We start from the raw sequence: 25,074 nt of genomic DNA, 5'->3' as shown, positions 1-25,074 counted from the left end.
ACTAAGACAGTAACAGGGGTGCTCAGTTCAAAACTACACAGCATCAATACCACATTTGCATATATGTTTACATGGGTAATATATATATATATATATATATATATATATATATATATATATATATATATATATATATATATATATAATGTTTTACTCATAATAGGATAAATATATCTTATCTCTATGGGGCAAGGACATCCAATTAGCAATACTTTATAATGATATCATTTGCAGCAATTATGTGAATAGGCAAATGAGCAAGGCCTTGCTGCCCTGACTAATTACTTGATTTTCAAGTTATCTAAACTGTCAGGCCCCACAGACGTTACAGTCGTACCATCGTCACAGCCGTGAGCATTTCATTTCATGCTTCCATTCACAAACACAGTGAAGCACAACCTTTGCAGCAGAGCGTTAATCAAAGGAATACAAGCTCTACCACTCAGGGCTTGCAGGGTATTGTTTTACACACTTTAAAAAAGCTGGTTTGGGAAGTCAGAATCCTTGGAATGAAATAGTGATGGGAAAAAATAAAACTATGGATAAAGATGAAAATGTGATGGCAAGTTGTGAATGTATATTGGGAAGTTGCTTAGAATTACATTTTCTTTAGTAGGTGAATCTTTTTTTTGGGGGGGGGGTTATATTTGAAGAATGCCTAATGCTTACTGTGGGGTCACTTAAGAAAAATGTAAATAACTAAACAGGGACAGTGTTTACAGTTTTACACCATAGTTACACATTTACATAACAGACTTTCACTGATTACCTGGATACCCATAATTATTGCAGAAATGCTTTGTTTCATACCCAAAGCATAATTTTATTTGTTTATGCTACATTAAGTCCACTTATTGTATAAAATCACTTAGATTGTGGATTTTTGCAATGTTATTAAAAATATGGCTTTTTTTTTTTTGTAAAATGTATAATTAAGCAATTGAATTCTTAATGAATCAGATGAAAATAGGACTGGCCAGATATGGGATGACTTTGACGTAGTTGGCCAGCTTAAATATATTGCAATATATGGACAAACAATCCCTGTTTTGTTTAAAGGGTAAGGTATTTTTCAGTATCAGTATGCACAAAATGTCTATGTCTTAAATATATTGATAATTGGTGTGAGTGCAGAGGACCTCTTGTATTTGTCTACAGGGCCGGACTGGGAGTAAAAAGCAGCCCGGGCAAAATAATCAAAGCAGCCCACATGTAAAGACAGAGGGGCAAATTCACTAAACACCGAAGCGCCTAATGCTAGTGTGAATACGCTAGCGTAGCGCATTTTCGTTAATTCGCCGCTTCACTAACGAACGCTGGCGTAAATTCGCTAGTGTTACTTCGCACCCTTACGCCTGGCGAATTTGCACAACGGACGTAACTACGCAAATTCACTGACGCGCGCATTTTTCTGAACGCTACATTTTATGCCAGACTTCCTTCGCCACCTCAGACCAGGCGAAGTGCAATAGAGCAGATAAGGATTGTTTCAAAAAAAGTTAAACATTTTTCTAAGTCCCAAAAAACGCTGGCGTTTTTTTTCTTTATTATGGGTGATAGACTGAAAAAGATTGAAAATTTTTTGGGGCTCCCCTCCTTCCCCCCCACATTTCCTAACTCATGGCACCTTAATTATACAGTGGGCACATGTGTAGGGCAAAATAAAAATTTTATTTGATGTTTTGAAGGTTTCCCAGGCTTGTGTAGTGCTGCTACATATTCCTCCATTGTAACTTTGTATGCAAATTAACCATCGTTAGCGTAACTTCACTTTGCTTGGCGAATTAACGCTAGCGCAACTTCGCAACCTTACGCTACCCCTGAGCGCAACTTCGGATTTTAGTGAATTTGCGTAGCGCGTTGGCGAAAATACGCCTGGCAAAGTGTGGTGAAGCGGACGCTGGCGCAACTACGAAGCTTAGTGAATTTGCCCCACTATGTTTTGTACTCATCCACACATACAGTATATTGGGGTAAAACTGCAAAAATGAAGAAAGCACTCACTGAACTAGAACTCATCAAGTCCCCCCCTCCAACAGTCCAGATTGTGGCTGGTACCTGCGCAGCACAAACATTCTTAGCAATAAACAGTAAAACTGGAAAACAAAGCACTAGTTGAACTAGAACTCCCCAAACCCCCTCTCCCCCCTCAACAGTCCAGATTGTATCAGATTGTGGCTAGTACCTGCGCAGCACAAAATATCTTTAGCAATAAAGTCAGTGATCCCTCTCCCAGGCTCCCTTCCCGTGTCTGTAGCTTTAAACTCCCCTACTGAGCAAGTACCTCTTACAAGGACCTCACATGCCGACGGATTACAAGGCAGAGAGGCAGGTCTAGAGGAGGCAAGTCACATGACGAGCTGTGACGTCTCCTATTCGAGGAAACAGTCCAGCCAGCCCAGCGAAGCTGCGGGGAGAGGAAGGGGGAGCGGCGTCCTGTCACAGAGCACAGCAGAAGAGTCTCTCTCCTAATAATACAGGCAACCGAGCGTTTCAAGCTGGGCCGCATGGAACTCTATTCCGGGCTGCCCTATTGGTGTGCCGTTTTTTCTTTTCTTGCCTTCATTCAAGGCGACGGAGGGGGAAACACAACTTATCTCTCTGTTCAAGAGCGGCCCACTTGAACAAGAAATAGAGCGGCCCCACGGGCAATTGCCCGAGTTCAGGTTGCCAGTCCGGGCCTGTTTGTCTATATGTATTTTGTGGTCACAGCCTCATTGCACCCCCGTCTAATGTTTTTAAAAATTAGTGGTGAGCACAACTTTCCCTTGTTTGTTATAGTTTATACAGGAGCAGTGACCAGCTCCATGTTGTAGCTCCCACCCTTCCCAGCTATAGTCTGGTGATCCCACTGGTGTCTAATAAAAGGGCAGCCAAGTTTGGGAGTTTTACTTTGAAAGCAGCTAGTAAGTTGCAGGTAAAACTTAGTCCCTTTGTAAAATGTATAATTAAGCAATTGAATTCTTAATGAATCAGATGAAAATTGAGCATAGGACTGGCCAGATATGGGATGACTTTGACGTAGTTGGCCAGCTTAAATATATTGCAATATATGGACAAACAATCCCTGTTTTGTTTAAAGGGTAAGGCATTTTTCAGTAGCAGTATGCACAAAATGTCTCTGTCTTAAATATATTGATAATGGGTTGAGTGCAGAGGACCTCTTGTATTTGTCTATATGTATTTTAAGGGCAATGGCACACAGGACAATTAACAAGGTTTTGCTACGTGTGCATTTTCCATTTCCGCAACAAATGTCATAGCTCTTGCAAGAGTCCCACTATTGACCTGGCTGGTAAATGCCTGGAGCCTGATGGTGCACACAGTTATTACACAATTATAACTGGAGAATGCACCAGTGAGCATAACATTAACTGCCTGACCCACAGGTACAAAAGAGCATTCTGTCACAGTGACACAGATCCTATCTGATACCCATTGTAAGCAGCAGTCCTGTCCTGCTTTATGGCTGAGATAGAATCTAAATCGCTGCACTTGGAGCGCTTCGTTTTCCGAAGTCGCCCGAAGTTTCCTTGTTAGGCAACTTCTGAAAACAAAGCGCACCGATTGCCATCCCGTCAGAAATTTCCATTCTAGCCGGCAGGAGGCAGTTCGGGGAGATAAGTCGCCCCGAAGAAGAAGAGGAGATTTGTCGCTCGGCGACTAATCTCCCCGAATCTGAGCATGTGTTTCTGCCCTTAAGGTAGAGAAGAGTTCTGAACAAATTGCACTGTTTATAAAAGAAGGGGGAGGTGAGTTCAGTGAACACTGCCCAACTTTCAAATGAGTGCTGTATAATGATAATTTTTTTTAAATTAAAACAATAGGCTGGGAGTGTAATTTCAACACACAGTAGGTGTCTACGGTCCCTTTACTGTAATAAATATTATTTAGTTATTGTACACATGCAGAAACCAGATGAAAAAATAAATAAACCAAAATGCAAAACACTGCCCCCTAGTCAATTGAGTTAGAAGGGGAACTGCAATACTCACCTCACTGAGGTAAATAAAAAACGAGCAGGTGGTTCCGTCAACGCCATAGGTAGCGTAGCAAACATCTGATCGCCACATATCTTTCATCCACTGGGGGAGAGAACAGACTTGGTGACTCAGATAAGAATGTACAGACTAGTTTGTAGTGAGCAGAATATAGTTACACCCAGAATCAGTAAGCAGGTATAATGTATCCAGTCAGTTTTTATGTCCTTCTACCCATAAGCAAGACAGGGCAGCTGTGATAGATGGGAAACATGGATGGATTAGAGTGACACACACAAAAGTTAGTCAGTCCTAAAGAGTTTATTTGGATTAAAATCATGAGGAATTTTAAAGGGGTGCTGTAGAATTATTTTCAATTAACCTTTGTTTTAGTGTTTTTTTTGTTGTAATATTTACATTTTGTTCTGCAACTCAGGCTTAGCAATTTGTAAGTCGGAATGCGGTGAACAGGAGGAGAAGAACAGAAACTAAAGATAAGCAATTATATAAAATAAAAATAACAATACAATTGTCTAGTTATCTGACCCTGTTTTGTTTGGAGGTCAGAGACCTGGACAACCAGATAACACTTTCAGCAGCAGGCTGAAAATTGTCAGAATAGGAAAGAAAATAATATAAAACCATACTAATAAATCACGTATATCTCAAACATACTGAAAATTAACATAAAGGTAGATATGCAATTAATTAATCATTAAACATTAAAACATTAATATAAATACAGTGACTACAGAAGAACTAAAAAGAAAAGAAACCCAGAAATAGGGATTATATTATACATATACAGTAAATACACATGGGACACCAGCCTTGGAATTCTGAAGGAGGAGCAAGGGCAACTTCTGATGCCCAAATCTTCACTTCTTTATACTACTCGAAGGGAATTGTACAGCAGCAGTTTGGCACATTCATTTGTGTCCAGCTAGTAGGACATTACGGCATTTGTTCCCCTTTAGTTTTAGTACTACTTACTTACTTTTTCTACAGAAAAAAACTTTTGAGTGAGAGCTCCCTGTGCAAAGATGTATCTTGTGAATATTACACCCTGAATAGTGATATAAGCCCCTCTCCTGAACAAGGGCAGAAAAAGACTCCTCTGAAAAGGAATAATTTGTTTCTCCCCTAAATAAGGACAGTCAGACAACAGATAACAAATGTCAGCATTCTTGCAATGCTGTCTGGGAAAGGGATGCTGTGAGTAGTAGTGCTTCCTAGAATTTCCTGAACTTCGAGGAGTACAGTTTCTCATAAGGGAAATGTATCAACATTACATATAAACCACACGCCTCTGTAGAAAAAGAGATTCTTATTTAAAAGCTTCTTTTGTTCAAAACAGGCCACTTGCAGGCCAACAGCGCTCATTTTACTCCATATCAGTCGAGCATCTGCATCCTTTATGACTGTAACTGGCGACAGTAACTAGGATTTATCTGCTAACCTTTAGTCTGCATTTGTTTCCTCCTTCTCATGTGAGTGCAGTGGGGCAGGGTATTGTTCTTGTGTTTGTTATTTGACATTTTCTTTCATTTTAACGGTCAGTCTGGTTTACAAGATATTAATTTGGGATTTTGTGCAACTGTTTGACTAAAGTCGCGGTACTAAAAGAGAACCCAAAGAGCTTCTATTGGCTGACCAAAATGCAGATTCCCAATGGCGATGAGCAAACTGCTGGATGGCACAGTGTCCTTGCTCACCAATTTCAGCAGCTTATGAGCCAGGTATCCCTGCCCATGAGGGGCTTGTCCCATAAACAAACATCATGTGCATGAGAACATATCTATAAGTTTATAATTACCTTGACCTTTCCCTCACAATGAGGGTAGCCATCCATGGGAGGCAATTCACACTGTTCCTGGGCCCCATTTATGATATCTGTACAGGAAAAGAAAATAACTGATAACTTCTGTTCCCAGCACCCATGGGGGCTCCCAATGCCAACACTAGGACTAGGGATGCACCGAATCCAGAATTCGGTTCGGGATTCGGCCTTTTTCATCAGTGTTCGGATTTGGCCAAATCCTTATGCAAGGAAATTGCGTGACTTTTTGTCACAAAACAAGGAAGTGAAAAATGTTTTCACACCCCTAATTTGCATATGCAAATTAGGATTTGGTATTCGGCTGAATCTTTCGCAAATGATTCGGGGGTTCGGCCAAATCCAAAATAGTGGATTCGTTGCATCCCTAATTAGGACAGAAGAGAAACAATGTTTATGTGTGTGTGTATATATATTTAATATATATATATATATATATATATATATATATATATATATATATATATATATATATCTCTATATCTATATAGATATATATATATATATATATATATATATATATATGGGCATACAATAAACTACACCATCATATTGTAGTTTCTAAGGATAACAATATGGTACCTCCCACCTATAGATATAAAACAAATATACAAAGAAGGAATGTTCTGAGCACACAATATCTATACCCCCATTCTGTACTACTACTTAGAAAGGAACTATTGGTTTCCCTTTAAAATTAATGAATTAAAGACAGTGGCATAATGTGCCTCTGCCAGGCAAAAGAAAATGGACTAAAGCCACATCTTTTAACTAAATTATAACATGAATTCCAGATAAAACTGGGAACAATCGAGAGAGGGGGAGACAGAGGGATTAACAGTAGGGCGAGAACAGTGCCAAGACTTGGCCTTGTTCACATGGTTCAGTTGTACAGGAGAGACGAGGCTCAGTAAGAGCTTGGATGGATTGAAACTGTCACCTAAATCACATTATTTTGTGCTTAAAATTTTAATTGTACCTTGTGATTAAGACAGATGAAAGGACTGGAGGGAAAGAAAAGGCTCCTGGCAGGATAATGCAGGGCTAACAGACCTGTACAAACAGCCACCATTCTTCTCCTGGGAAATATTTGTTTCCCCGTCAGAATTGAAATGTCTGCACTTGTCATGAAAGCTCATTTGTAATGGCAGCTCCCCTCATTAATCAGGCACAGGCTGCAGGCCTCATAATACCATACGATGCAAATGGCAGTGGGCACAAAGAGACGCAAACTCAGTGGTGCTCATTTCTTCCCAGGATGCCTGCTGAGGTCTCAACATTCTGCACCAGTGCACAGAACCAGTTTTATTCTAGCACATTTGTTCTGTATTCATCAAAGCCCAATATGGTCTGTAGGAGTTGGGAAGAGGGGTGACCACACTGTTCCAAGATATGTATCCCCCATATGCATGATCAAAGAATGCACATACTTAAAGGAACAGTAACAGCCGAAAATGAAAATGTTTTAAAGCTATGCTTCAGAACCACTACTATAGTTATATAAACAAGCTACTGTGTAGCCATAGGGGCACAGAAACAAAGTAGATAACAGAAAACTTCTGAAGAATCCCATTGTATATTACACAGCTTATCTGTTGTGTAACCTGTGCCTTTTCTCCTTTTCCAGCTTTGAATGGCTGTTCCCATGGCTACCCAACAGCTTGGTTGTATTAACTATAGGCCTATAGCACTACCGGTGTATTTTAATCTGCAGATAAACACCTGTCACCACTTAGGCTGCTGCTAGAAAATAACAAATCAAATGAAATAGTTTACGACGGCCAAATTCTAGGTTCCATATAACCTACTTATAGGTTGAATTTAAGACACATACTTGTATTCTGATTTATTATGGTTCTCCTTCGATTAATCAGTGGGTAATTCAAATGGTACAGAAGTGAAAATCTGTCATTTACAAGGGGCCAAGAACAAGTACAGAAGCACCATGGGCCCTTAGAGCTCCATGAAATTAACTCTTATTCCTAACTCTTGGACGCCTCTTCTCTGCTTTGCACCCTATGTTGGATTCAATATCTAAATAATGCAGAAGCTACAGGTATTCCACTTATGAGCCTTCTGTATGAAGTGCTGCCAAATGAAAGAAGGGCGAGGAGTGTAAGGATGTGTACACCACAGTGTATCAGGAAGATGGAGCAGGGACAAGGTACATGTAAAAAAAACCACAATATACCCATTTGTTTATACTTAGGTCTTATTTATAAAATATAGGCAATGGTTCGATTTCATTTGCAGGCAGCAGTCCTAGGGTACTTTGGATATTACATGTTAAAGTATCATGAGTTATAAGAACAGATTCAAGCAGTTCAGGGTTCAGGACCCCTAACCAGTTATACCAAGGAATTTTAGAAATGATTAAAGGGCTTTGTTCTGCCTCACAGGGTTTCTTGGCTTCAATAATCAGGAACAGTAGTTGTACAAGGGAGGTAACAAAATGATCGGTGTTCCGGGAGGAACCACACACAAAGCGGCAGGTAATGCAAGAACCCTAGAGGGGCATGAGGTCAGCTTTGCTGACTCAGTCTACTATTCAGAGTTATTTTAATCTGCCTGGTTTATCTTACATTTATTCACCAGCACTTGGCACGGGCTGCAGCCATTGATTGTGTAACTGTCTTGGGTTTGTCAGGTACAAAGTGTTTGATGCAGTCACTTCCAAAACACAAGGCGTGTAATCTCTCAAAAACATTATGGAGCCTCTTACCCTGGGATCATTTGGTTTGTTTATTTTTTGCTTTGCTTAGGGCAATAGCACACAGGGAGATTTGTCACCTGCGGTAAAAATGTACTATCGCAGGCAACAAATCCCCAAAAAACGCCATTCCCTTGGATAACATGTGAATTGCTGCAAGTAAATTACATTAATCACTGCAAATTGGCTTAATCATGGGGAAATGCCTTCTTTCGGATTTTCCTGTAATTAAGTAAATCACTGCAAGTAATGTAATTTACTTGCAGTGGTTCAAATGTTTGTGAAGGGGACATAATTTTTGGGGGATTTGTTACCTCCTATGCCATTGCTCGACCATAAAGCTGGATTTAAGGTGGCCATACATGGAAAGATCCACTTGTTTTGGAGAGGTCGCCAAATAAGCGACCTTGAGTGGGCAATATTGGGCTGATCCTATTGTGAGCCCTAGGGCCAACAATCTGATCACAACGCCAGGAATGCAGGTGGTCAGTGTGAGGACCACATCAACGGACCAATGTTGTCCTCTTACGATGGGATTTTTAATCCTGCCCAATCGACATCTGGTGATTTTCGGCCAGATACCGGTTGTGGAGGCCCATCGGCCAATAAGCTGCCGACTTGGTCTGCTGGCAGCTTTTATTAGCCCGTATATGGCCACCTTTATTCTACCTACACATCTGCACACCATCCAGCTGGCTGAAAAAAAGATAATCATTGATGTGGTGCTATGGGTTACTGACCAAGTGCAAATTTGCTCAGTGTAGATAAATGAGCCCCAAAGCTTTTTAGCTAAAAAAAGGTTTATTTACATGTACTACACTGTTGCCTGGATATGCCTCTTGCTAATTTAATTATCCTCTAGCTGTTGCTTAAAGGAGAACTAAAGCTTAAAGGGATACTGTCATGGGAAAAAAAATTTTTTTCAAAATGAATCAGTTAATAGTGCTGCTCCAGCAGAATTCTGCACTGAAATCCATTTCTCAAAAGAGCAAACTGATTTTTTTATATTCAATTTTGAAATCTGACATGGGGCTAGACATTTTGTCAATTTCCCAGCTGCCCATAGTCATGTGACTTGTGCCTGCACTTCAGGAGAGAAATGCTTTCTGGCAGGCTGCTGTTTTTCCTTCTCAGTGTAACTGAATGTGTCTCAGTGGGACATGGGTTTTTACTATTGAGTGTTGTTCTTAGATCTACCAGGCAGCTGTTATCTTGTGTTAGGGAGCTGTTATCTGGTTACTTTCCCATTGTTCTTTTGTTTGGCTGCTGCTGATGAAAGGGAGGAGGGTGATATCACTCCAACTTGCAGTACAGCAGTAAAGAGTGACTGAAGTTTATCAGAGCACAAGTCACATGACTTGGGGCAGCTGGGAAATTGACAAAATGTCTAGCCCTATGTCAGATTTCAAAATTGAATATAAAAAAATCTGTTTGCTCTTTTGAGAAATAGATTTCAGTGCAGAATTCTGCTGGAACAGCACTATTAACTGATTCATTTTGAAAAATTTTTTTTTCCCATGACAGTATCCCTTTAAGGGCAGAGACACACGCTCAGATTCGGGGAGATTAGTCGCCCGGTGACTTCGGAGCAACTAATATCCCCAAACTGCCTTCCTGCCGGCTAGAATGTAAATCGCCGGCAGGTCGGCACTCGGATTGTTTAGTTTTCCGAAGTCCCCCGAAGTTTCCTCGTGAGGCAACTTTGGAAAACAAAGCTTTCAGAGTGCCATCCTGCCAGTGACTTACATTCTAGCCGACGGGAAGGAGGTTCGGGGAGATTAGTTGCCCCGAAGAAGAGGAGATTTGTCGCCGGACGGCTAATCTCCCCAAACCTGAGCGTGTGTCTCTGCCCTAATTAAGAAGTAGCTAGAAATGTTGTACATTATGTTTTGGGCTTCTGTACCAGCTCAAGGCAACCACAGCCCTTTAGCAGTAAAGATCTGTGCCAGCAACGTAAGTAGGTTATCTGCACCGATTTTCTTCCCGGCTGCAGCCGACTGCAGCCTGCTGCATCGGGGCACAAGCTGCCGGGGGGGCATGTGGGGGTGTGGGCCCTGGTCCAATTGCACCCCCAGTAGTTACGCCACTGATCTGTGCCTCCAAAGATGCCACAGAAGCTCCCCATTCTTTTCTGCTGAATCACTGCACATGTTCTTTGCTGCATTCACTGAGCTTAGGGACCCACTCACAATATACAGTACACATAGAATATAAATGTCACAATATAAGGCTGATTAGTAATTAATACAGATAATTACTACACGGCAGCACTAAAACCAGTGCAACTAGCATCAGAATTTAAAAATCAGCCCTGTAGCATCAGCTTATATTACAGACAAACCTCATTTACTGCTTGATAATTTTGCAACAACCCCTAAGCATAGTTTCTCAACAGCTGCTCAGAGCCTACTGAGCATGTGAGTGTCACAGACACTTTCCAAGATGGTGACCCCCTGTGACAAGTTTGAAGTCCTGGATCATTGCTGTTATTGAGAAGCTGAAACTTTAGGCTGGTGCAATAAGTTCAGTATGTAAAATATGACATTTATAGCCATATACATTTTTAAGGTTTAGTTCTCTTAGTACAACACCCTCCTCCCATATGGCTTCCCTTAAGGTGGCCATACATGGGCAGATCCGCTCATTTGGATAGGTTGCATTGGTCCGTCGGCAGCTTTTATTGGCCTGCTTACAGGACACCTTAAGACAGTACAGTATGAGGGCATAGTTTATTGTTTACCCAGAACATTCCTTCTTTGTACATCTGTATTTATACATATGGGTAGGAGGTGGTGGGGCCATATTGCTTCTCTTAAGACAGTACAGTATGAGGGTCCAGCTCATCGTCTACCCAGAACATTACTTCTCTGTACATTTGTATTAATACATAAGGGTGAAAGCTGTCATACTGTTTGCTTAGACCATGCAGTATATGGTATACATATGATAAGAGGAAGTTTGCCATATTGCTTGGCACACATGAAACATCCTTATTATTTAGTTAATTTTTTTTCTAAATGTGCCTGTTAAAAATTACATTGATTTATACAAAGTTCCCAAGTGACCTGCATTTTTAATCAGCACAAAACAAGGCATTTTACCTATGCTGATCGCTTTCCTGCAGACAGCAAACAAACCTTGAAATACAGAGCTTCATTTGCACAGGTATTAGGAGTGCATTTGTCCATAGCCTTGTGGTCATGGTTTTTTGTGAATAAACAATTATATCAGGAAGCAAACAGACCTTTCATGGGTCCCCAGACAGTGCAAAAAAATAAGGGGCAAACATGCACATGACACGACTCAGAAATTCTTTGTGGCCAACTGACGTCAATGGGTTATGGCAGGTATAGAGTAGTGTAAAATAAATATATTTAAATATCATTTTTACCCTCCATTTTCTTCATTCAGTGTGACAAGTATACCATGCCATATTACTTTACGAGAATGCCACACTCACATCTTCCTACTAACTTTGCCTTTCTTTTCCTGTTAAATATACTCGTAGATTCTAGAACATATCACCGGAACATTATACTCCTCCAGTGTCACATATATCTTGTTTCTAGAGTACATTATGCAGTCTCCTTTGTATATCTGTGTCAGGACTCTCATTCTCCATATCCTTTCTCTTCTTTAAAAGTTCAAAGTCACTGATAGTGTATCAGCATTCTGCCCTTCTATGCACAATAGTTACATAGTTACATAGTTACATAGTTAAATTGGGTTGAAAAAAGACAAAGTCCATCAAGTTCAACCCCTCCAAATGAAAACCCAGCATCCATACACACACCCCTCCCTACTTTTAATTAAAATTCTATATACCCATACCTATATTAACTATAGAGTTTAGTATCACAATAGCCTTTAATATTATGTCTGTCCAAAAAATCATCCAAGCCATTCTTAAAGGCATTAACTGAATCAGCATCACAACATCACCCGGCAGTGCATTCCACAACCTCACTGTCCTGACTGTGAAGAACCCCCTACGTTGCTTCAAATGAAAGTTCTTTTCTTCTAGTCTAAAGGGGTGGCCTCTGGTACGGTGATCCACTTTATGGGTAAAAAGGTCCCCTGCCATTTGTCTATAATGTCCTCTAATGTACTTGTAAAGTGTAATCATGTCCCCTCGCAAGTTGTCAGGTATTCATATACAGTATATGCTTTTAATCTTTCAACTCTCAGCCTAACTGACCGGGCACCTTTAGCTCATAACAAGGATATGTAGGAACATTGGGGTAGTTCCAGGTGTACCCAGGGCACAAATAAGCACTAACCCCAAATCTCACTCTAATTGGTCTTTAAGCTGGGACCCCTCAGCTCATAACAAGGTTACAGATATATAGAAACATTACCAAAAATCTCACCCTAACTGGCCTTCAGGCTGGGTCCCCTTCGCTTATAACAAGGTTACAGATGTATAGAAATATTGGGGTTATAGTCACCCTGCTATAGTTCCAGGGCACAAATAAACACTCACCCCAAATCTCACCGTAACTGGCCTTCAGGCTGGGCCCGCTTAGCTCATACCAAGGTTACATATATATAGAAACATTGGGGTAACAGTCACTCTGCTACAGTGTCAGGGGTACCCAGGGCACAAATAAACACTCACCCCAAATCTCACCCTAACTGGCCTTCAGGCTGGGCACCATTAGTGAGGCAGATGACAGACTCCCGCTGGTCTTTCCTCTGTTATTGATTGGGGGGGGCTACTCACCAGCTACGTTCAGTTTCTCCCCAGCTCCAGTGCTGGGAATGGCTGTGGTGCTGCTGTTTGTAGAGTTTGCTCCAGTTCCATTAATCACAAGATTATCCACCTTTGACTCCAGTTTGCCAATCCGCAGTAGAATATTGTCGAGCAGCACAGCCAGAGTCTTTTTAAGATCTATGATAAATAACAAATGACTTTTGAGCAAATCATTAGCGTGAAACAAAAGACATTTCATGCAGAAACCAAATTTCGATATGGAAATCACTATATTGACTAACAACTCTAAAGGAAGAGATATTAACATTATCATTAACATGTATTTTTACATCTAGAACCCATGGCCATGGGGTGTTCCAACCGAACTGTGCTTAGCACTGAGCAATAGTTTTATGGCATCACCTCTGTACAGACTAGGAGCTGTTTCTGCTGAATTGTGCATAGAACAGGGGAATACATATACGGTACTGGCATAGATTTATGGTATCTCATCGCACATGTATTCCTTTCCCTGCTCTGTGTCACAGGCCATGCCACTGACAACTGCAGGCTTTCTGAAAAATGAGTGTTCATGAGCTGTATTCCTGCAGGCTTGGTTGCCCATCGATTCACGTAAATTTACCTCATCTACATTATTTCTTTTTAGAAGCAGAAGAAAAAGCTAGAATGCATACACATTTGTCTTATGTTCCTTAAAGGGGAATGGGAAAGGGGAATGCCTAATAAAGAAAAATGTATTTGAAGCAACTTCCCAATATACATTAATTACACATTTTCACTGTTAAAGTTATGTGTGAATGTAACTGCCAATGAAAGCATTGTCTTTCTGTCCGTTATCTGAACTCGTCCCTAGTTCTGACTAAATAAAAAATAGCAGAAAAACATTGTGAAGAATCAGCAGCAAACTGGATTGGTGGCTTGGATGTCGAAAGTGCTTTATTGGCTCATAATGGCAAACAGACAACGTTTCAGGACTCATGTTTAAAAAAATATGTTCTGCTGTAGGTTTATTAGTCAGCTGTCCTCTGCTACATTGTTTCAGGGTTCAAAACAAGCAGTGAAGATAATATAAACTGCCAAACAAACATTGCAAAAAAAAAAAAAAAGAAAAAGTTTTTAGGTGGAGTTTCCCTTAAGGATTGTATAGTTGGGGCAGCGGAGACGCCACGAGACGAGCACTCTTCCTTTCTGAGAGCATTAAACCTTAACAAAAAACACCTTGTCTTTGCTTGTTACTAATTAAATCAGTATAACCCCTGTACTTAAAATAAAGTTCCTCTGTGCAGAGAGAAATACCCACCGGACACAGGCTTACTCATCTCACAAATATTTATCACTGAGGACTTAAAATAACCACTGAAATGGCTAAAAGGCACATAAAACATGTTTAAGATGGAAGGAAGTTTCTGAGCCCCGTTCTTTCCCAATATTATTAGCACCCAATCCTTTCTATAAGGCCTGTGTACCTCCCAGCCATCCATCAGCCCCCAACTAACAAACTGCAACAGTCCTACCCTGCTTTATGGCTGAGATTCTAGCTATCTGTATAAAAGATCATTCTGTCACAGTGGCACAGATTCTAACTGATACCCATTGTAAGCAGCAGTCCTGCCCTGCTTTATGGCTGAGATTCTAGCTATGTATATAACAGAGCATTCTGTTACAGTGTTACAGATCCTATCTGATATGACTATGAAGATTTTCTATCTGATATCCATTGTAAGCAACAGTCCTGCCCTGCTTTATGGCTGAGATTCTAGCTATCTGTATAACATTGCCCTTTGACAAACAGAGATGTCCAGTTGAAACCCACATGAAACCCTACAGCTATCTATTCTGCCTGATAAATTAGACCAATCCTTTAACTACCAGTATGGGATCTATTCTACAGAAATCAGTTATCCAGAAAGCTTTGAAATACAGCAATGCTCATTTCGAAAAACTTTTTCTTATTTTTGATTGATTTCTTATTTCTGTTTCTGTAATTACAAGAAATGAACTGCCTCTGATAATAAATAAGCCATGTCAAGGTGAGTATCTTTGTATTTAATTGGTTTTCATATATTGGCCAGATTATTGGTCGGGTTTCACAAGGCTGAAAACCGAACAGAAACTTGAGAGCAGAACAGACCTTAGAAAAACTCAACTGTTTGGGTTAAAACCGAGCAGGTGGCAACCCTTGGTACAGATCCTATCTGATACCTACAGGAACACTGGATATGGAAGTATAAATCAATTCCCAAGCACAAATTAGTGGTGCATGAATAAATGACATTTAGGGATGATGCGTCTAATAGAAGTCACAGTGTTCAGTGGCTCTTGAAGAAGAACACTTTGTGTCCTGGAGCCCCTGAAGATTGTGAAGACCAAATATCTTTTAAAGAGTAAAACTAAAAGAAAAAAAAAAGTGTGAATAAACTTCAAATAATGAGAAGCCTTTCATGTGCTCTTACTGAGCAGAGATGAAATTCTCTTGAGGAACGCTGTGAAAGCAGCCAATCAGATGTCTGAAATGCCTCTAGGCACCAAAGGCGCAAAGATAATAAAGGATTTTCTTAAAAAGTGTCACGTCTCCCAATCTCTTCACTTTCCTGTGAAAAGCTGGAGAGTGACAAACAATCTGCATGTAGCTCTCCGTTTTTCCCCAGCATGAACCAATTTACTTCCTTCTGGCCAAGAATGTTAAAGCAAGATCTTGTTCAACTGGAACTACCCAGGAATTTTTCTCTCGCAACAGTTGAAAAGTTAAAGGTTTGAAATCCATCACTAATAATACGACTCCCACAACTTTGATTTAAGCATGTGCATGTCCTCACAGTTACATATTTACATAGTTAAATTGGGTTGAAAAAAGACAAAGTTCATCAAGTTCAACCCCTCCAAATGAAAACCCAGCATCCATACACACACCCCTCCCTACTTTTAATTAAATTCTATATACTGTGACAGAGTGTTTGGAAAACACCACTGTCTTGCAGGAAAGTACATGGAAAAGAGTACATTTAAACTGCAAGATAGGTGTTGCAGAGGGATACTTGGCCCAGGTAGGGTTAATATTCCCTCTCAGCCAGGTAATTAAGTGGCAGCTGAGAGAGGATCTACCTGACCATGTAACAGGGCTGTGTGAGCACAGTTCAGGGCTCTCCAGGGAAGTGAGATGCTGTGAGAGACAGCAAGAGAGTTCCAGTGCTTGGAGCCTAAAACCCTTGTGGGGAAAGAAAGAGGAAAGGACTGGCAGAGGCTAGTGAGTCGGAATCCCAGGAGGGTAAGCCAGCAGGGCTGAGGGTGAAGCCCAAATACTTCAAAGTGCAAGAGGATGAGAGTTTCCCTTCATGGTGAGCGACCAGAGGGGGGGAAAACCCTGAATGTTTTGCAGTGTATTTACTGCACTGTACCCTGCATGTTCTACAGTGAAGTTGAACTGTAACCTGCACATTTTTCTGTTGCCTTTTGTTGGGATTGTCCAATGCTTAATAAAGCTGTGTTTTTGTCCTAAACCTTTGTGTCCCTGTCTCTAAGCTCCAAAATCCTACGCTACCTGCCTACCAAAAGCTAATTCCCCCATAAAAGTGCATGTGCAGGCCAGTGGCATGTCACAATACCCATACCTATACTAACTATAGAGCTTAGTATCACAATAGCCTTTGATATTATGTCTGTCCAAAAAATCATCCAAGCCATTCTTAAAGGCATTAACTGAATCGGCCATCACAACATCACCCGGCAGTGCATTCCACAACCTCACTGTCCTGACTGTGAAGAACCCCCTACGTTGCTTCAAATGAAAGTTCTTTTCTTCTAGTCTAAAGGGGTGGCCTCTGGTACGGTGATCCTCTTTATGGGTAAAAAGGTCTCCTTCTATTTGTCTATAATGTCCTCTAATGTACTTGTAAAGTGTAATCATGTCCCCTCGCAAGCGCCTTTTTTCCAGAGAAAACAACCCCAACCTTGACAGTCTACCCTCATAATTTAAGTCTTCCATCCCTCTAACCAATTTAGTTGCACTTAGTCTCTGCACTCTCTCCAGCTCATTTATATCCCTCTTAAGGACTGGAGTCCAAAACTGCACTGCATACTCCAGATGAGGCCTTACCAGGGACCTATAAAGAGGCATAATTATGTTTTCATCCCTTGAGTTAATGCCCTTTTTTATGCAAGACAGAACTTTATTTGCTTTAGTAGCCACAGAATGACACTGCCCAGAATTAGACAACTTGTTATCTACAAAAAAACCCTAGATCCTTCTCATTTAAGGAAACTCCCAACACACTGCCATTTAGTGTATAACTTGCATTTATATTATTTTTGCCAAAGTGCATAACCTTGCATTTATCAACATTGAACCTCATTTTCCAGTTTTCTGCCCAGTTTTCCAATTTAGACAAATCACTCTGCAAAGTGGCAGCATCCTGCATGGAACCTATAGTTCTGCACAATTTAGTATCATCTGCAAAAATAGAAACAGTACTTTCAATGTCCACCTCCAGGTCCTTAATAAACAAGTTGAAAAGCAAGGGACCTAGTACAGAGCCCTGCGGTACTCCACTAACAACACTGGTCCAATTAGAAAATGTTCCATTTACCACCACTCTTTGTAGTCTATCTTTTAGCCAGTTCTCTATCCAGGTACAAATACTATGTTCCAGGCCAACATTCCTTAATTTAACCAGTAACCTTTTGTGTGGCACTGTATCAAATGCTTTAGCAAAGTCCACTGCCATCCCAGAATCGAGGTCTGTACTTACCTTCTCATAAAAAGAAATTAAGTTAGTCTGGCAAGATCTATTACGCATAAAACCATGCTGGCACAAACTCATGCAGGGTAATGGCAAATTAAACACTTATCTTACATTTTCCTGATTAATACTGGACAAGTACATGGTAAACTGTTGTTAAACAAGCATAGAATGTGTGTCTTGGCAAGCCCAAAGGAAGTACAAAGGACACAAACACATAGTAGAATTTTATTGAATGGATTGTTATAAATAAACCTACTGTGTAATGCAACAATCTACAAACTAGGGATGCACCGAATCCAGGATTCGGTTTGGGATTCTGCCAGGATTTGGCCTTTTTCAGCAGGATTCGGCCGAATACTTCTGCCCGGCCGAACCGAGTCTTAATTTGCATTTGCAAATTATGGGCGGGGAGGGAAGTCATGTGACTTTTTGTCACAAAACAAGGAAGTAAAAAATCTTTTCCCCTTCCCACCCCTAATTTACATATGCAAATTAGGAGTTGGTTCTTTATTCGTCCGAATCTTTCATAAGAATAACCATCCCTGGGCCACACAGCTGTATATTAGGGCAATGCAGATAAAGCTCATATAGCTGGAGAACTGCAGGTTGAATTGTAAATTGTACATTGTAAGCTATTCAGGGCAGGGACCTCATCCCAATTAAGCACTTAAGTATAGATTACATTGGTGGTGCTATATAAATAAATAAATACATACATACAATAACACATAACCGGAGAACCTGTTTTGTTTAGGCCCTGCCCTGACTGCACCCCACCCCAGCTACTGGTAGGGAACATTAGGAGTTATGTGTGATCTTAGGCAGAAAGCCTGGTACTGCAAGCACTACAACTCCCAGCAAACTCATCCAGATGGTGCATCGTTGCTCTGCACATTTCCAGGCACTACGTTAACAGACACACATTGCTCATTGGAACACAAGACCAGCATGAATCAGACCTTTATTGCTACAAAACTGTATATGGCAAAAACATTTTCTGCTGTTGCCAAAGACTACTAGTGGGAACAGCAGAAGGTAGCAAGCCGGGCCGCAGTTCAGCAGCTGCATCTCCAATGGGAAAAGCTTTGCCCCCCCCCCAACAAAAACAAATAGAGAGAGTAGTGGCAGAGCACAGACTGTTCTAACAGCTAATTGGCACTGTACATATTATCACTATTAACAAGAATGCAGAAAAGTACGGATCCGCACACACTTTATCTTCAAGCAGATGGGGGTTACCCCAAGTTTATTGTGCCACCAACAAGATCAACGTTTCGGGGGGGTTTACCCGCTTTACCCACCCTTCATCAGGATGATATGAGATGAGAATTATCGTATCACTATTAACAACACATTTGGAATAATTCTATGACAGCTCTCTGTACAGGCTATGAGCAAACTCTGGGCTGTTCCTGCTAAATTGAGCTTAGTACAGGTGAATACCTATGTTGCCATAGTTTCATGTTATCTCTCTGTACAGGCTATGAGCTACTGCTGCTGCTTACATGTCTTTTTATTTCCATTATCAGTTTTAACTGGTCACATCCTCCGTGCCATCATGCCACATCCCAGCTTCTAGAACTACAACCATTTGCTACACATGAAAAAGGCTGAAATGGTTGCAGCCACATACCTGAATTAGGGTTAAAACATCACATTCAACAGCATGTGACTTCACATCACCCAGAACCCACCCAGCACTCTACATCAATCAACACCCTATTGGTAAATATTGGTACAAGGTTGCTTGCACTATTGGGCAATATATATAACCACTAAGCTCTTATGTATACACAAAGTAACAGTCATTGTAACAAAAATAGCAGTGTTAAATACAAACTGCAATCATAATCAGGGCCCTACACCACTCCTAAAACTGGCCATAAACGTGCACATTCCATTATCATGTCCAACGATCGATCGGATATTGCCATCTTTCAAACTGCAACTAACCATTCAGATTAAATAAAGTAGTAAAAAGAACAAATCTCACGATGTTCTGGCGATTAACTGACAGTCATGTGAAAGTTAAATAGTAGAGACATGAATATCTTCAGATAGGCACACATGCAGAGATATTATCATGAGCCGACAGAAATCCTGTCTGATTGACTAAAGGACCAATCGGCATGGTATGAAAAATGTTGGGGCGATTCACACACACACGGTGCGAAAATCTTACAAATCTTTGTTTCCTACAACTTTATCTTTGCGTTGATAGACAGCTTTATGTTGCTAGGAGGGATGGGGGTACAGGAATTTGTAGATCAACATCTAGGGATGCTGCAAGGAAATAATTGCCCTCCACATTATATCATAAGTCACTTTGAAGTGACCTATATTTTAGGGTAAATTTATGGTTATATATTCTACAGAATGGCTGAATTAAAGGATGCTGGGATTTAAGGTAAAAGGAGAATGCAGGTGGGCATCACTCCAATGTTAGAGCCAGTAACAGTACAAACAGCCACACACTGGAGCACTGTAAAATATAAAGTATAATTTACCCATGTCGCTTCAGAGTTTCATGACATGTATAAAAGGAATGTTTTGGGTTGTAATGTGTGGGTAACTGAACCCACGGGACCCAGGACCAGCATCCACACATGCTTTGTGGGTTACAGGTTTAGGTCAAACTCTTCCTTCTGCTCGCCCACCACTTTACTATGCTCCACTTCTGCCTCTAGCAGCTCCATCCCGCCCGCTTTGTGATGACAGACATGGGTCTATAAATACAGGTGACTTGGCAGGTTTAGAGCAAGCAGGTTAGGGTCTGGTGCAGTTAGTGACTTTTTTGTAGACCCACACATTACTAGTTCTAGGGCACACAATAAGCTATACCCTTCACATTTTACTGTCAATTTATATGGTCAGCTTCTGCCTATATGAATAAATACTAATACTCGAAGAAGGGATGCTCTGGGCACACAGTAAGATATACCCTCATACTGTACTGTCTTTGGTTGCATATTTAAAAGGCAATGGTTTGAAGATATGTCATAAAAGCAAGTCCAGTTGGAGAAAGAATGCTGAAATGGTCATATAAATTCCTTCTGCTAGGAAAGCACAGTTGAAAGGTTTTAACAAGAAAAAGCAGACAGGGAATGTTCTAAAATGTATCCTAAACTGTACTTGATTATGTTAAAAAATGTTGGTGATGCTTGTATACACAGTACCACTATAGCATGAGTATAAAAGTAGCTTCTGTGAGGTTCATGTAGACATAACCCAACCTGCAGTTCTCAGGCTGTCTTGAACTGTAAGAAGGGCTGTAATTTGCTGCTACAAAGTGTGATTCTGTGGGAACAGTCATCATAAGAAAAATGGTGTCTGTTACCTCTTACATTCCCTTTGCATTAGACATTTCATTGTGCTCTAGTAGTTTTAGTCTCCACAGAGAGTTGAATGCATAAATATTACTTTCTTGTTCTGTTTCTATAGCTTCTATGAAGTTGCTACTTACTTTACATTTTCAGCCTATACATAGAGACCTATATACGCACTCACATATAACGAATATAAACATTCCACAAACCTCATTGCCCTTACCATCAAGAACCACCTAATGCTTCAATCACAGTTCAGTTCCTAAAGTCTTAATGGGAGCCTCTGGTGTGTTGGTCTTTTCTATAGAAAAAAAAATCCCCCTGCTATCTATAATGCCCTCTAAAGTACTTGTAACAAGTAATCCTATCCCCTTGCCTTTTCTCCAGGGAAAATAAACCCCAACTATGACAATCTACCCTGGTTGTTTAAGTCTCTGCACAATATCCAGCTCTTTAATATTTCAACTAGGGATGCACAGAATCCACTATTTTGGATTCGGCCGAACCCCCGAATCCTTTGTGAAAGATTCGGCCGAATACCGAACCGAATCAGAACCCTAATTTGCATATGCAAATTAGGGATGGGAAGGGGAACATTTTTTTTACTTCCTTGTTTTGGGACAAAAAGTCACGCGATTTCCCTCAACACCCCTAATTTGCATATGCAAATTAGGATTCGGTTCGGCCGGGCAGAAGGATTCGGCTGAATCCGAAACCTACTGAAAAAGGCCGAATCCTGGTCGAATCCCGAACCAAATCCTGGATTCGGTGCATCCCTAATTTCAACCATAAACTGTATGGTGAGGCATTACTAGAGATCTATCAAGAAGCTAAATTATGTTTTCATCCCTCATTTAAATGCCCTTATTTATGAAAGATGGCACTTGATTTGCTTTATTAACCACTGAATGACACTGCCTAGCATTACACAGCTTGGTATTTACAAAAATCCCAATATTAGTTTTAGTATTATTATTTTGTGTAAACTCATGTTATTTCTGCCAAAGTGCATATAACCTTGCACATATCAACACTGAACCTTATTTATCTAGTTTGCTGCCAAGTTTTCCAGTTTAGTAAAAACGGAAGCATCCTGCATGGAACCTATAATTTTGCATCAGCAAAAATAGAGACAGTACTTACAATGACCATCTCAAGGTCATTAATAAAGTTAAAAAAACAAAAAGTTAAAAAGCAATGGACCAAGAACAGACCTTTGCAGTGTCCCCAAAAACAACACTGGTCCAATTAGAAAATATACCATTTGCCACCACTCTTTGTAATCTCTTCAGCCAGTTTTCAATCCAAGTAAAAAAATATTATTTTTCAGACCGAAACTCCTTAAAGCAGAAGGAAAGCTTCCAAGGCAGTTCATTGCCAATATATTAGCCACAATAGTGCTCAACATTAGCAATATACCAGTCTCTCTAAAGCTGGCCATAGACGCAAAGATCCGATCTTCGGACCATGTGTGGAGAGTCCCGACATTTTTCGTCCGTCGGAGATCGGTCGTTTGGTCGATCGGACAGGTTAGAAAATTTCTGTCGCCTGCCAATAATATCTCTGCGTGTATTGCCGATCGTACGATTTTCAGAGGGAGACTGTCACTAGTTTTGTCAGACATAAGTATCGTACGATTGCTGTCAGGGGCAGAACATTGGGTGATCTGTTCTTATTTGATCGGAATGGTAAGACTTTGATCTGAATGGTTAGTGGAGGGTCGGGAGATGGGAAAGTCCGATCGTACGTTGATTCGTACGATCGGATCTTTGCGTCTATGGCCAGCTTAAGTCATGCCAGACCTAAGTCAAGTGGTTGGTTTGGCAATCACAAAGCTAAGCTTGTTTAGTACTCTGGGATGAATATCATCTGGTCCTGGACCTTCGTTTACTTTGTACATGTTCTAGTCTCTTTTGAATACTAATGCACAATTTAGCAAGTACAATCTCCCAAATTTGCTTATTTGGGAGATATTTCCCTGTATAATGACTAAAGGGAAATTCTAAAGCCTATGGCCCTCTATAAATGAAAAGAGGTATTATGGCAGCTTCTGTTGTTCTTACAGGAGAAAATGCAGAATACACTGTTTTTGTACTTACCATATGCAGTCATGGTCCCGACATATGGACCATCCACTACATTCCTGTTTTCCTCTGCCAGTGCTTTGATATATCTCTTGCTGAGATCCAAAATCTGTTCTCGGAGCACTGAGCTGCTTTCATGCTGAGTCCGCTGTTGTATAGTGAAATGCAACAACATCATGCCCCAAATAAAGCCAAAAGTTACCAGGAAGAAGCCCAGCTTCTGGGAGGACAGTTTCCAAGGGGTGAAAGAGGCCATTGCTTTTCTGATTGTGTAGTCCAACGCAAGAACAACTTCAAAGAGTGCAGAAACGACACAAACCCATAGTCTTAATGTCCATTATCCTCCAGACCGCTTGTCTCACTGTATACATTGTAAGTCTTCAACTCCATATCGCTGCTAAAGAAACAAAGAAATTCAAATTAACATCCCTCAAAATGAAATATTGTGTAGCTCAATTCACAGAAACAACATACTATTTTGTTCATGATCCTGGTCTTTTACTGCCCTGCAGCCGCCAGTGTAGTTTGTTCACAATTAAATAAAAAGAGGAGGTCAAAAAACGGTTTCTTGCAGATTACAAACCATTTGCAAATATTGAGTAAAAAAAACAAAACAAAAAAACATGTAACTATTTTCACAGGCTGTGGGACAGAGATCCTGCAGCACATTGGGATAGTTTAACTATTAGGGTGCTTAGAATGTCAATTATCCAATTTACGTGTATTAAACTTTTAAATTGGTATCAATTTCTGTTCGCTGGTTCTGACTCCAGGTTTTTCAGCTGGCTTCTGCTACATTGTTTCAGGAGCCACAACCAGAAGTACAGAAAATGATAACAGGCACACATATACTGATTTCAACTGCATATTTACAAATTCATTTAAAACCACTGGAAACTCTTAAGTAATGTATATTGGAAAGTTGCTTACAGGTCTGGATTTGCGGGTGTAGGGCAACAGCATTTTTGGAGCAGCATGCCTCCTCCATTTAAAAACAACCGGCTCCACTGGGGACTGTGGGGGAACAGATGTCAAAATCTCCCTCCCATCCAGTCTTTAGTGATGAGGGTTATTATGTGAACATGTTTCCCCTTTAAATCTAAAGTATACCAAGAATCAAGGTTAAACCTTCTTTCTAAAATAAAGTATATAGCAATACACACAAAGCATGCATCTAGTAACCTATCAAAATAAAACTTGATCTTTGCTTTCATAGATTCTAACTGCTAACTGCCAGTTGGTTGCTAGTGGTTACTAGACTTTGGTGGAATTAATATATGGCTCCCATGGCAATATCAGTAGCCAATCTTTTAAAATAAGGGCTTCATGTCAATCCTTCATGGAGTCTAACGGGTTAAGCTACCAAATATTTACCGTTGCCTAGTGATGGGCCCGTACCCCATTTAAATACAGATTGTAACAGTGTCTGCTTTGTTTTCAAAGCTTAAAGCTGAATTTATCTGGTCTCAGGTGCACATGGAGGCACACAAATTAATAAGCAGCACAGTCTGCAATTATCAACAATTACCTAACAATGAAATGACACCCAGAGGTTCCAAAGTAGAACATTTCCTAAACAAGTTGTTAAATGCACACAGCCTTTGGGGCTTTAAGTGTATAATCCCAATGCAAAAATAAAGACAACAGCATGAGAACACACATTTACAGACAGAATTGTGAACTT

General features: G+C 40.5%; 1 protein-coding gene across 2 annotated transcripts in view; it reads right to left on the bottom strand.

Annotated features, from left to right (window-relative positions):
- Window positions 1–25,074, bottom strand: part of LOC108701278 (alpha-1,6-mannosylglycoprotein 6-beta-N-acetylglucosaminyltransferase A) — an 87,332-nt gene that overhangs the window by 34,514 nt on the left and 27,744 nt on the right. Inside the window, exons 2-5 of one of the 2 annotated variants that reach the window (XM_018235681.2) lie at window positions 23,406–23,787; window positions 13,251–13,418; window positions 5,797–5,873; window positions 3,996–4,085 (exon numbers count right to left, since the gene is read on the bottom strand). In XM_018235681.2, coding sequence (XP_018091170.1) covers window positions 3,996–4,085; window positions 5,797–5,873; window positions 13,251–13,418; window positions 23,406–23,646 — 576 coding nt within the window. In that variant the 5' untranslated portion in view covers window positions 23,647–23,787. The remainder of the gene's footprint in view (window positions 1–3,995; window positions 4,086–5,796; window positions 5,874–13,250; window positions 13,419–23,405; window positions 23,788–25,074) is intronic. The other variant, XM_041577482.1, reaches the window with a different exon arrangement.

This window comes from Xenopus laevis, chromosome 9_10L (assembly GCF_017654675.1).
Source record: "Xenopus laevis strain J_2021 chromosome 9_10L, Xenopus_laevis_v10.1, whole genome shotgun sequence".
Lineage (NCBI taxonomy): Eukaryota > Metazoa > Chordata > Amphibia > Anura > Pipidae > Xenopus > Xenopus laevis.
This window is presented reverse-complemented; position numbering and strand designations above follow the sequence as displayed.